The sequence below is a fragment of the Pinus tabuliformis genome, chromosome 3_1 (genome assembly GCF_031772625.1).
Source record: "Pinus tabuliformis cultivar Carrire ecotype Pingquan chromosome 3_1, CPIR1, whole genome shotgun sequence".
In the NCBI taxonomy this organism is placed as follows: domain Eukaryota; kingdom Viridiplantae; phylum Streptophyta; class Pinopsida; order Pinales; family Pinaceae; genus Pinus; species Pinus tabuliformis.
The window spans coordinates 104,352,229-104,365,682 of NC_142301.1; the positions used below are offsets into that span (position 1 = coordinate 104,352,229).

General features: G+C 38.5%; 1 protein-coding gene across 1 annotated transcript; it reads left to right on the top strand.

Moving 5' to 3' along the window:
* The first annotated feature begins 11,171 nt into the window (after positions 1-11,171).
* LOC149185979 (uncharacterized) lies at positions 11,172-13,150 on the top strand. Its single transcript, XM_089410853.1, has one exon. It carries the CDS (start codon positions 11,299-11,301, stop codon positions 12,850-12,852), a length of 1,554 nt encoding a protein of 517 aa, XP_089266979.1. The 5' UTR covers positions 11,172-11,298; the 3' UTR covers positions 12,853-13,150.
* Positions 13,151-13,454: the final 304 nt, after the last annotated feature.

Consider the following 13,454-nt stretch of genomic DNA (forward strand, 5'->3'; position numbering starts at 1 on the left):
GTAACCTTCTGCTGCTGAGTAAGAGCCTGAAAGAGAACCCCACCCTCTTTTGTCCTTAAAAGAGGCCTTTAAGGGAGATTTTCCTTGGAGAAAATCCAACAATAAATTGGCTTCAACATCCAGCCAATGAGGGACCTCCCCCAAATTCAAACCATCCCATAGACTTTCTGCATCATTTGTCCAATTGGAGATGTCCCAAAGGGTTTCCAGATTGTTGGCCTGAAGCCAAGCTCTGATATTTTCCAGTTCTGCCATTTGATTCAAGGGCTGATCTCCAAGAATAGGTTTCCATCTCATGCTATTAGAAACAAGGCTCCCTATGAAATGTGGTATGACCACATTCCTTCAATGAGGCATCTCAGGGTTTTTGGTTCCTCCTGTTATGCCTTGATACCTAAGGAACAGATAAAAAAACTTAGTGCAAGGACTCACAAATGTATCTTCTTTGGATACTCATACCTCCAAAGAATACCATCTCTATGATAAAGTGAATAAGAAGTTTATAATATCTAGAGATGTGATCTTTCTTGAGTCTTCCAAGATTGACAATGTTGTTGAGTGGCAGCGTAATCGTTTGGATAGATTTGAACATGCAAAGTATTTTCAAGAGTTTTATAGTGAGATTCTACATCTCCTTCTCTTAGCTCTATACTTTCTATGAATAGCCTTGAATCAATCAGGTTGAAGGAAATTCCTTCCCCTGCTTTGTCAGGAAAGAGCTAAGAGACTGCTGGCAGCAGGTAGCCAAATCTGACAAGTAGTGAGGGTACATGTAAGATACAAAGCAAGGATTAATGCAAAGGAGTGTACTGACTATATACATATCATCAAACATATTTCATCCCACTTAGGATTCCTTGCATCATGCCTGGTTAGTCATAAGATCATGTTGGTCACAACCTCCGTAGCTTAAATAAACAAATGGTAATACTCTTCATCTTCTAAGTTATGTAATAAACAAGTGAAAGGGAGCAAGACATTAAGAGGAAACACATGGAATGACTTTCAGTTCTTTCAACCATGCATGCCATTGAATACAGAATGATTCGACAATGATAAGAAACATTTTAAGCTACACTAAGAGGTGTATTTCAAAATATGTGCTTTGTTTTCCATACCTATCCTCCAAAGGGTTATGCATCAGATGGATTCTTCATGTGGTACTGATATTCTCTCATACCTTCGGTTTCTCGGTCTTCTTATTTTACTCCTTAGCTCCTTGAGAGTCATCTATCATGTCATCATTATTCATGGCCCCTGAGAGACATAATTGTGTAGTTTCAGCGGGCAATGATTGTTGCGGTAGTAGCATCATTAATATAGTTGGTTTACACTTGGCACCACTGCACTAGGTGTTTGCTTGCTATTTTTTTCTCTTTTTCTCCTATCATCACTGTTTAGTCCTTAAGGTAATCATTGTCTTGACATCATTGTGCCCCCTAGGCATTTGTCATAGAGAATTTGAGTCCTTCACCCTCAGTTTCTATTAGGACATATTACTCCTCCTCGTCAAGTTAAAGTACATCTTCTGAGTCCTCCATTGAGTCCTCATTTTGACTCTAGTTCTACTGATTCTTCCAATTCTTCCTTTCATTCCGCATCTTCTCAATGTTATACCATCACCATGTCAAGCACCAATGCGGGTGTGGGAAACCAAGGTGGTAACCCAAGTACTAACTAGGGTAACCCCATGAGCGTAACCTTCACTAATATGGGCACTCCTACTCCATTGCCTCTTATGGCTAGTTTGAGTCTCCCTAACTCAGCCAACTCATCAACGACCCCGTTCTTCATGACCCAAATTAGCTAGTTATTCCTACCAAGATTCCTTCCGACATCCCCAATTTTGAAGGTAATCCTAGAGAAGATCCCACAAATCATGTTCACTCATTCCATATGTGGTGTTCATCCAATTCTATCATATAAGACTCCATTTGTCTTCACCTTTTCTACTGCACTCTTACAGGAGCTATTGCTAAGTGGTATGTCGATCAAACCAGATCCACTCATTCCACTTTTGTGACTCTTGCCAGAGATTTTATAGCCTATTTCAAGTTACCTTTCTGTTATGACACTAGTAACAAAATTTTCACTTCCTTTCGTCAACTTTTTCCATTGGCCTATTTGATCATGTTCAAGAATGACATAGAAGGAGGAGCATATGTAAAGCTCCTGAATTCTAAGACTGTGTCTATATGGATTGGTACCTTAAATATCTTTTGGCCCCCATTGCTAAAGAAGTGAATTATCACTTCCCTTAATCTGAGGAATATTCAAACCTTTTCTATAAAGAAATAAGTTTTTTTTCTTTAGAAAACATACAGTTTGAGATTAAAAAACTTGTAAAGGGAAAATTAAAGAACATCAAAAGCTACCAAACAAAAATCTTAAAAATTGCTTTGCATGTCCTTTTTTATTTAACAATTAAGCAAGACTTCCCTAAACCCTGGACTCAAAGCTTTATTGTACCTACTTTTAAAAGTGGGGATTGTAGAAATTAATGTGCAAATTCTAACTGCTCATGAAATTTTCTAAATCAGAAGCTACTCTACTGATCTACAGAAGTAAATTCACGATCGAGAACTCATATCATCAACACGCATCAAGATTCAACACACATACATAAAGATTTATCTAAGGAAAAGCAACTTGCCCTGAGAGACAAACAGTTCCCCATCTCCTTTCCATACTTCCAACCCAAGGAGAGTACACACGATAGTTGTGAGTTGTGTCTGTGTACCTGTTGAAGGCTCGAAATTCTCTGCCTCAACATTATAAGGGAGACCACCTAGCCGGGAACTTAAAGCAGCTCATTTTCTGTTGAAATGGTGGTTCTAACTGGTTAAACTAGGTCCAGTTACCTTCTTTCTATCGCTAATGGCTTAAAGTATGCCTTTTACTTACCAATAGAGAAGAGACGTCAGATCAACGATCTTACTGATCACACAAGAAAGTGATCCTTAAGCTGATTTGGGGCTTAGCCAAGCCACAACTAAATTTTGCCCCTTTGATAAGAGGACTTCTAGGAATGTAGAATTAAATCTAAATGCAAGCAAAATGAAAGAAATCCTAAGCCTATCTATAGAAAGTCCCAATAGTGATCTGTAACAGCTCTTCGAATGGCTTCCTGAGTCCTTTTTCTATCACCTTCTGCATCTAGGGTGGAGCTAACATTATTCCTTATCTTTCTGGATGTTGTTTGCTTGTGAAAAAAAACTGAGTTCTTGTCCCCCCTCGTAACCATAATTGTCTCAAGTTGAGCCTCCATTTTGTTTCCTCTTCTCTGTTAACTCGATATAGCTGTAAGTAGAGTTCATTTTCCTGTTGTTTTTTCTCTCGGGAAAGGCCATTATCCTCTATTGGTCTTTGGATACTCTCCAGATTGTTCTTAGTTTCTTTTTTTACCTTCTCTGGTTGTTGATACTTTTTTTTAGCCCATTCTTTGATGGCTTGTTTTGTTTTCCGTATTTTTGTTTCCCAAATGAAACCGGGAGAGCCTTCCACATGTTGGATCTAAGAGCTGTAAACAATTCCTGCAACTGCTGGTATATCATTCCAGAGAGAACTGTATCTGAATGGAATGGGCCCAGGTGGCCTATGATTTTCCAGCATTAGAGTTATTGGGAAGTGGTCGGAAGCAGAGCACGTTAGAATGTTAGCATATCTGATGGAGAAAGCAGAGAGAAGTGTAATATTGATGAGAATTCTGTCCAACCACTCCATGATGTTACCAGCACCCATCCTGTGGTTGTTCCAGGTGTTGCATCGGTTTTTTGGAGGGACATCCATAAGATCATGCTCCTGCATGATATTTTCCAACTGTATTCTATATGGATCAGGCATAAAACTGCCTCCCATTTTCTCATTGGCGTGGAGGATTAAATTAAAGTCACCTCCTAGAATAATGTTAGTGTTCTCTTTTGCGTCTAGACTATCTTTTAGATCATGCCAACAACTATCCTTATCTCTGCAGTGATTTGGCACATAGTTGTTGTAGATGATAATGGCTTGCTGATTTGCTTTATTTTCTAGAGTTGTTTTGATCCAGTGTTGATTTATTGTTTCCAAAATACAGTTCCATATACCTTGATTCCAAATTTTTGCTATTCCTCCTGAGGCTCCTCTTGCCTCACTAATGCTTCCTCTATACTGTCTCTGCTGCTCAATGACTTTATTCATTTCATTGTGGTTTTTTTTTGTTTCTTGTAACATAATAATTCCTGGCGTCTAAGAAATGATAAGATCCCTTAGGGCTGCTACCTTAGAAGGGTGCCCAAGTCCCCTGATGTTCCAAGATAATATTTTTATCATTAGATATGTGGGGAGGTGCTCGCCCCCCTTAGTCCTTGCTGATTGTTTTTTTGTCATGCTGCCCCAGGATATAAGTTTCTATGGGTGTCTGCATTCCCATTGCTATGTCCTTTTGTGCGTTCTCATCCCTGTGCTGCTTAGCAGATTTCTTGCTTGGGCCAGGTTTCTTGGAGGGTTCACTAGAACCCCCGTGATCTTTAGATGAGCTTCTGGTGATTCTGTTGAGGGGAGGATCAAGAAGAGGCTGAGAGGAAATAGTAAGAGGCAATGAGGATTCGATAGTGTCTTGGCGTTGGCTTTCAGGGAGAGGGGTCTCCTGGGGATCAGGAGGAGAGTGGGGGGATGAGGGGTCTTCTTCCTCCAAAGATTCGAAGGGGTTTGATGTAGAGAGTAATGGCTGAGTCAAGATGGGAGGGGAGGAGAAAGATGCAGCTTGGATTTCTAGGGGAGGCTTTGGTTTTGGGCTAGACTGTTTGGGGTTTTATTTCTTTTTTTTGACTTGTTCCCATGTGTCTTCACTGGCTTCAACATTTTCATTCATTTCATTTTCTTTTAATTTACTACACCTATTAGCAGAATGACCATATTCATGGCATACCTTACATTTGAACGGGATTTGTTCGTAGTCCAGCTGCTGAATATGGGTCCATTGGTCCACTTTGATCTTGATTTCTTTCGGAAGGCCCTTTCCTAAGTTGGATGGATTGTTTATCTCAGATACATTGAGATTGGTTAAATTCAGCTTATCGGGTTCATGAGGGTAGGAGAGGGAGGTGAAATAAAGATGGGAGGCTTAACAGTCATCCAGAAGGAAAATATATGCCTGCATGTAAAGGTAAAGGGACTTATTGATACGGGCTTTATTGACTCTTTAACTAACTATGACTATGACTCGACCCTATTGGGTTTATTACATAAATAAAGGGGTTAGGGTTAGACCCTAACACGTAGGGTCAGATCATTAACTAATATGTATAGAGTTATACATAAAATCCATCCCTAAGAATCATCCTTTCATATTTGAAAGTATTTTTCTTGAAAACCTTGTGACATCCCCAACCATGGTTCTCTCGTAAAAGACATTGTATACATGTTTACAAAAATTAAATATTAAAAAGGGATCTGAGTAAAGGACATAGATTAAAGAGCTGAGAGGGGGTTGCTTTCTTGGGATGTCAATGGGTTTCTTGTGCAGAAATCTAAATTATTTTTGGTACACTCATTAAATAGATAGCTGGTGAGCCTTAATGGACTAGTCAAGAAATTAATTTGGGTTGGAAGGAAGTAGGCAGACCATGTTTCCTTGAGAAACATTTACAAGGAAAGAAGAACTAAATTAATGAAGTTGTTTCTGCTAGTAGCAATGAAAAAAATCAATCCCAACACAGAAGAGAAGATAATAGATAAATGAGAGGGGTTCAATCTCATTTTTTAGATACACCCTCTCTCATTCAATCAGGAAGAGACAGAATTATCCACTCACTCGTTCAACATATAAGATTCAAAATTGAACAAGAAGAGGGAGGAATGGCAATAAACTATGTTTTTGGTTTGAAATATTGGTGAACAGGTGGTCCTTGGTGAGGAACAATGCCTCTCGAGTCCCTGTAAAGCCATAGGATGGAGATGACTTTCTCTGGATTCCCTCAGTGCTGTAGATGGAGGATTGTGTCCTTTGATTCCTAGATGGAGAGACTCTCAAAACTTCCTTCTATTGATTTACATTGGGCTCTGGATTCCCTTAAGTGAGTGGAACCACTATGTTTTGTTTAAGGGTGGATATTTACTCTCAAGATTCCCTTGGTATGTTTTGAGTGAAGGTATTGGGCATTTCAAATCCCTGTGTTTCCATTTGATTGCTGAGTGGCTGGTGGGTGTAGGAGGGAGGTCCTCTAGAGTCCCTGTTTCAACTGAAAGTTGGTGTTTTATCCTTGAACCAAGCCCCTCATTCTCTAAAATCTGGCTCAAGGATGATAGTTGCAAGTGACCTTAGCTATAATTGGCTAAGGTTGGGTGGAGAGTCCTCATCCCAAACTCAATTTCCCAAAGCATCATGAGATAAGTGCTCTTATGCATTGCAACGCCATTAATCATGTGTTACACTCTTGGATTGAAATCACATGTATATGAGAAATGAATATGTATTGTGTTCTAGACTGAATGGTACTCATGATTGTGTTGAACATGGTATACTTCTTCTCTAATTTAAATTATTATACCTTTGAAATATGTGATAGTACCATTTCTAAACATGACTAATTAACCTGCTAAGAAAAAGGTTAAAGAACTGGAAATAGTACCTATACAACTGAACCAGATTATCACATAATAAACAATAAAATGGTGCACAGAGTAAAGGCATATAAATTTCCGATAAGAACTAAATTCTACCATCATAATATTTAGTATACGAATCTTTTTATTACAGAATAACAGTTACATCAAAGACAAAATTTTAACATGGTCTTTGCATACATATAAATGGATGTACATGCGTTTATGAGGCATGAGTTGATGCCAATGATGTCATCCTCTTTAAAACATATTAACTGTCGACGTTAGATTAGAGGCTCTTGTAGCCTTGCATTTTCAATAGTCATGGAGGTCTTCGCCAAGCTTCATAGTGCTTCTAGTTATGGAATTACAACCCTGAGGGTATGCCTTGGCCCATAGATCATTGAGGAGTGTTGATCTCCTCAAGCCCCTTTTGGTATTTTACAACTTCAGTGGGCTTTGGAAGATAAGTTTGATCGTAAGCTCAGGAGGGGTAGAACTAGTAAGGGATAACGACCCATAGAGGCCATGAAAAAATGTTGGTGTGGATGTCCTAGATTGCAGAACCTATGAAACAAATGAAAAAATGAACCCATGCTTAAAGGGCCAGGTTGGCGCAGAGAATTGCAACAAAGTGGACCAACATATAAATTAATTAGACATGTTGATTCCCTTGGTAGGAGGAAAGACCTAGACATGGAGGATTCTAATTAGCACGCTCATATCACACCATATTATGATTGGGAAAGGGAAGGGTGACTTTACCAAAACAGGCACCCTAGACCATCCCTCATGGACCAATCAGTGGCAGGGTGGGCGAAGATAAGGCCCACAACCCACATGTTGCGACACCCCTCCCTTGTGACATCACCAGGAAGGGAAGTGGGGGTGGAACAATTCTCTTGATCCATTGGATCTGATAGAGGAGATGAGGGCTGCTCAATGTGGGGGGTAGAGCCATGAGCTTGAACCCTGATTGCACTGATCCCTGCTAGAATTATTGGTCATTCAAGTTGCATCCACACAACACATGGAACAAGGCATCGATGAACAAGAACCATCAAATTAGTGGGGAGATAGTTGGTAGTGAATATTGACGTGATGTGAAAAGTGATGTGACAATCATAAATATTATTTATATGTTGATAAATAAATGTTTAGATAAATACACACACACACACACACCATTTTCCTATGCAAAAATAAAATAATGGATACTATCAAACCAATATCCCACTCCTCTAGTTGAACCAGAGGGGTTGGATTTTCAGTAACAACCCGTTCCACTAGAGAAAAGGGTAGGATGGGGTTGCATAAGTGGTATTGGAACATCCAGGTTCAACACTTGGACTGGATCATTATGAGCAAGTGATGATTTTTAGAAATTACCTTATAAGCGAGATGTTAGGTGTTAAAAGATAGTCTAAATAAATTAATAACATACCTAAATGGGAATTATTCACTATGTGACATGTTGGAACAACAAAAAGTTTAGCAATCAACATGACTAAACATATTTCTAGTTGTAATAAATTATGAATTTGGCTGGCCTGCAAACTTTAGATGGTAAATTGGTATAGTTATGTGCTACTATGGTTATTTTGTTTTAGGTATATTGTTATGGCAACTCTATAAGGGTAGGAACCTATATATAATTGGTTAGTTATTTTAATGATTATGCACTAACAACTTAAATTACTTGAATTGTAATTGATGCATGTGAGATATTGAACATCACGAGTATGTTAATTTGGTTTCCTTGTTACAACAGGGATTACCATGGCAACTCCATGAGAATCAAATTAATGGCCATAATTATGTATTTATTTATCTATTTTCATTGTCTAATAGCGTGTGTGATTGAAAACACATCATAAGTAGCATAAGACAAAGCCAAAGTAGAAATGAGGACTGGAATGGTCCAGTATAGTTCTTAGTAGTCTCATTATGGAAGTGAAGAGGTCAGGGTCAATGAAGAGGAAATATCAATTAACCAAGGGGCAGGGATTCACTCTTTAGATTGGATGGATACCCTAAGAAGCCTAAGGGCTAAAGTTAGAAGCTTCAAGGAAGATAATAAGAGGCTAGTGAGAGCTGAAGAGAAGTAAGCTAAGATAAATGCAGTCATTATGAAAAGTCTTTTAGATTTGTAGAGGTAGAGGCAATCCGAGATGAGGGTCAGTTTTAGAGATAGAAGGAGCCCTCAGAGATGAGAGGAGTATACCAATGAGGCAGATGGTGGAAGTTCTAGGAAGAGGATTAAGCCTGAAAGCTAGGACACCTTGAAGGGAGATGCACCAATGAACACCCCAAGAGGAGGAGCCAACATTGATGTGCATCATGCATAAAAACCATCTAGTTCTACTACTAGGAGGAACTATCATTGTTCTAATCATCACCATCATCATCATCATCCAGGAAGAAAGGAAAATGATTACACACCTAAGGAGTTTAAGAAAGCCAAGCCACTCACATTTGATGGGGATATGACGAAGGTAGAGGATGAAAAATCTTGGTTGTTGGGCATGAAGAAGTTTTTTAGAATACATAACTATTCTAAAAATATGAAAGCTAGAGTTGTCACCTACAACTTGAAGGGAAAAACAAATATATGGTGGGAAGATCTGAAGAATGTTAGAGTGATTGTTGAGAGGGAGTTGACTTGGACAAAATTTGAAAAGTTATTCACAAAGCAATATCTTTCTGAACACTATTATGATGGAAATGAAAATTAAGGAGTTCTATGAACTCAAGATGGGGCCATTATTAGATGAGGAATACATCACGAAGTTCCTATGGCTATTAAGGTATGTACCATATCTCAATCATGAGAAAGCAAAGATTCAAAGGTTCATTAGTGGCTTTCATGTGGCATTCAAAGATAAAATTAAGTTTCTGGAACCACTAAATTTGAAGGATGCCATAAAAACGCTGAAGCACTATTATGAGCAAGAAAAATGTAGGCCAAAGATCGAGGGAAAATGGTAGGAAAAGGACAATGCCAGAAATAAGAGAAATTAGCCCAAGAAAAACTCAAAAGATAGGGAAGGTAAGCAACCAACCCCTGTAAACCAATTTCAACAAAAAATATAACGATGTTGTTAAGGAAAATGTGCAACAACTAGCACTAGAGTAGACCAAGTTTGAGGGATGAGAGCCACTAAAATGTTGGATTTCTGGTGAACATCATAGAAGAAGGGATTATCCACATCAACAAAATGTTGGCCCAAAGATCTATAGTGCTCAAGAAGCTTGGACAATAGGTGATATAGCTCAGAGCATGCCGAGAGTTTATGTAGTAGTGGACAACTACCAAGCAAACCAGTAGACATCCATTATTAAGAGGGAAGGTAAGTTGCATGAACAAGTTATTTCCATTTTAGTTGATCTAGGTTCTAGTTATAGTTATGTTAACCTAAATATTGTTGGTATATGAAATCTACTTAGGGAATTGAATGAAGATCCATGGTTGGTTCAGTTAGTAACTAGAACAAAAAGGAAAATTTGTCATTGGGTAAGGTCGTGTGTATTTGAGCCTAGTGGCATGCCTATGAAATCTCACTTGAATGTATTTCCATTGGTTGCATATGGCGTACTATTGGGCACAGACTGATTACCCCCATGCCCAAAGATGACACATTCTATGTAAAGATAAAAGCATAAACATAGGTTTGATCTAAAGTGGTAATTGTATTAAATATAAAGTTTTGTCTTAAAATATTTTTGTCTTAAAATGCTTTTGTCTTAAATATAAAGTTTTGTCTTAAACTAATTTTGTCTTAAATTGTTTTTGTCTTAAAATAATTTTGTCTTAAATTGTTTTTGTCTTAAAATAATTTTGTCTTAAACTATTTTTGTCTTTAAATTTTTGTTTCAAACTACTTTTGTTTTAAATATAAAGTTTTGTCTCAAAATATTTTCGTCTTAAACTATTTTTGTCTTAAATATAAAATTTTGTCTTAAAATATTAACTATTTTTGTCTTAAACATAACATTTTGTCTTAAAATATTTTTGTCTCAACCTATTTTTGTTTTAAACCTTATATTTGAGACAAATCAATTAATATTAATTTTTAATGTAAAATAAAAAATGAGTTTTTGAGACAAAAGATTTGTTTTATAGAAAAAAAAAATATCTCAAAAATACCCTGGGTGTAGTAGTGACTTTCACCTCATTCACGATTCTACTTGAAGCGTTCAGTCATCTTCCGATTGAACAAGACCTGGAAAAATTTAAACGCCGTGAAATTCATGGAAACGAAGAAATTTGGATAAGAGTACACACGCTAAGACTTTGAAAAACTTGCCAAATTCATGATTATCCACGAAACCTTTACTGATCGTGCATGCGACAATCAGGTGGTCACGGACCAATCCCGACAATCACGGCGGGTGCAATGCTGCGCCACCCCATCTGTTGACAAAGGAAGCTCTCCACGTTCCTACAAATTAAAAAACCTGATCACCACTGCGGTTTACATGTGCCCCATGACACCATACGGTCCCACTCCCACATCAGCCACTGCCATTACACGAGGAATTTCAGCCATGGTCTCTGCTTTTTTATCCACAGACCTTAATATTTATTGAAAAAGTTAGGGAGTACAGGGCATTTCTCTGCGCAAATCAAGGCGGTCATCTCGCTACGTTCACGGGAGCCTGAATAACAGCTACTGATAGAAGAGAAGAGAAAGAAGAGGAAAGGGAATTTGAATGAAAGAGATCATGCTACTGGAATCGGCTCTGGCAGAGTTATCCATCGATATTCTCGATGATTATCAACCACAAATGCTGCTGCCTGTTACTACACCTCCTGCTCAATATACGTATAGTGATGCAGAGCTCGAAATTCGAAAAACATGGAGTCAACTACTAGAGAGCTGTAGTGAACCCATCACCACACATGAAGAGAGCGAGAATGACAGAAGCACGAGGGATCTGGAGAAATATAATGTGCAGAGGGCACGGGGGTGTGTTCCATTCACATGGGAAATACAGGACGAGGTTCCTAATTCTCCACGGAGACAATTGCAATTAAGTGACCAGCCGGACGATACTGAATTTAAGTTGATGGTGGATTTCCCCAATATTTTGAAATCTGATATACATGGGCAAGGTCATAATCTGGGATCCTATGGACATGAGGTAGGTCATAGACATGAGCTAGGTCATATTATGGGATCCGATAGAAATGAGCGAGGCCATATTCTGGGATCGTATAGAAATGAGCTAGGTCATATTCTGGGATCGGGTGAACATGAGCTAAATCATATTACGAGATCCAACAAAAATGGGCTAGGCCATATTTTGGGATCGGAAGGACATGGGCAAAGTAGACATGAGCTAAGCCATATTATGGAATCCAACAGAAATGGGTTACTTCATATTCTGGGATCCCATGGACATGGGCTAGATTGTATTCTGGGATCGAACAAAAATAGCCTAAATCATATTCTAGAATCAGATAGAAATGAACAAGGTCTTTTTCTGGGATCAGTCAAAAATGACCTAAATCATATTCTAGAATCAGATAAACATGAGCAAGGTCAATTATTATATCTCCATAAAGACGAACCCTCCCCACTGCTAACTGTTTCTTCTGGTACTACTGCTAGTCCTGCATCACCAACTTCCACAAAGAAGAACGCTGGAGGCTGCTTCAACTGGAATCTACCTCATTTATCCACACACTCCCTTAATATCTGCGAGGGGTCTGTGCAAGGAGGAAATATTAATGGCTACGATGGAGACGACGAGGACGATATAATTCCATCCATTTTGCCATTGAATTCGAAAGAAAAATGGTCTCCTGTGAGCACCTTAGAGATCCCTGAAAGTCCCGGATCATCGTCCAGTAGTTCTGCTCGACTCACCCCATCCTTCAATGATTCTCATGACACGATGCCTTCGGGTCCTGCAAAGGGCACCTCCACAGCGTTATTTTGGGGTGTATTTCCTTGCAAATGTATTTTGTTACCGTGGTTGAAACAAAAGGGAAAGATGAAGCAACCCGAAAGGGCAACTGGGCATCAAGATCGTCAAGACTCGAACGTAAGTCCTACTTCTCATGAATCCATTCGACTGACCAGTGCTCTCAAGATGAAAAACAGGAGATCGGGAAGTTGTAACAGAAATTACTGTAATTCGGCTGCAGGAATGAAACAAGTGCGTTTCAATGTAGAGACTGAAGCATGTTTCTCCTCCTCCGGAGGAGAAACGGTACCACCGCCTACCCAGATGGATTGGGCTTCATATGGGCTTTTCTAAGAGTTAATGGCCTCTTTTTTTGAAAATATTGTCTGGGTTTTCAGCTGGCAGAATATGTATATGGTTGCAGGCATTCATTAACAAACTGAGAACGGTATGGAAAGGGGACCGGCATGCCCGCCTATTGAGCAGTCAATGTGGCCCTCTTTTAAAGGTACTTCTAGTTATAAATATTACGATATTTGATCTGTTAGAAGCGGAATTGTCATAACAAGATAAATTGAAAGGTGAGTCTACTATAGATGACCTTGTGATTTATTTTTAGTATCATATCAAAAATTGCTGCGTTGTTGTAAAAGGTTTTGTCTAGGTGTACCAAAGGGTTTTGTTCTTTTGTTGGTTTTTTAAACCTCTTTGGGAAAGAGTAGAATTTTTTTGGAGTAGGCATGTCATGTTTTAAAATGGATTACTGAATTTTTTATAATTAGTATAGCTTTTTCTAATTTTGGATTTTTTAAAGGATCAAATTTTTTAAGGTTAAAGTTTTTTCTAGGTGTAAAATTTGAAGAAAGATTTGTATCTCTAGAGGTTCGATTTTTCTCGGCTTTTGGTAGATCTGGGATTAGATGGATCTATGTTTGTTTTGAGCAACACAATAATAG

Bases quoted from the DNA above. Each gene is read 5' to 3' on its own strand.
- LOC149185979 (XM_089410853.1), top strand. From the start codon at position 11,299: ATGAAAGAGATCATGCTACTGGAATCGGCTCTGGCAGAGTTATCCATC.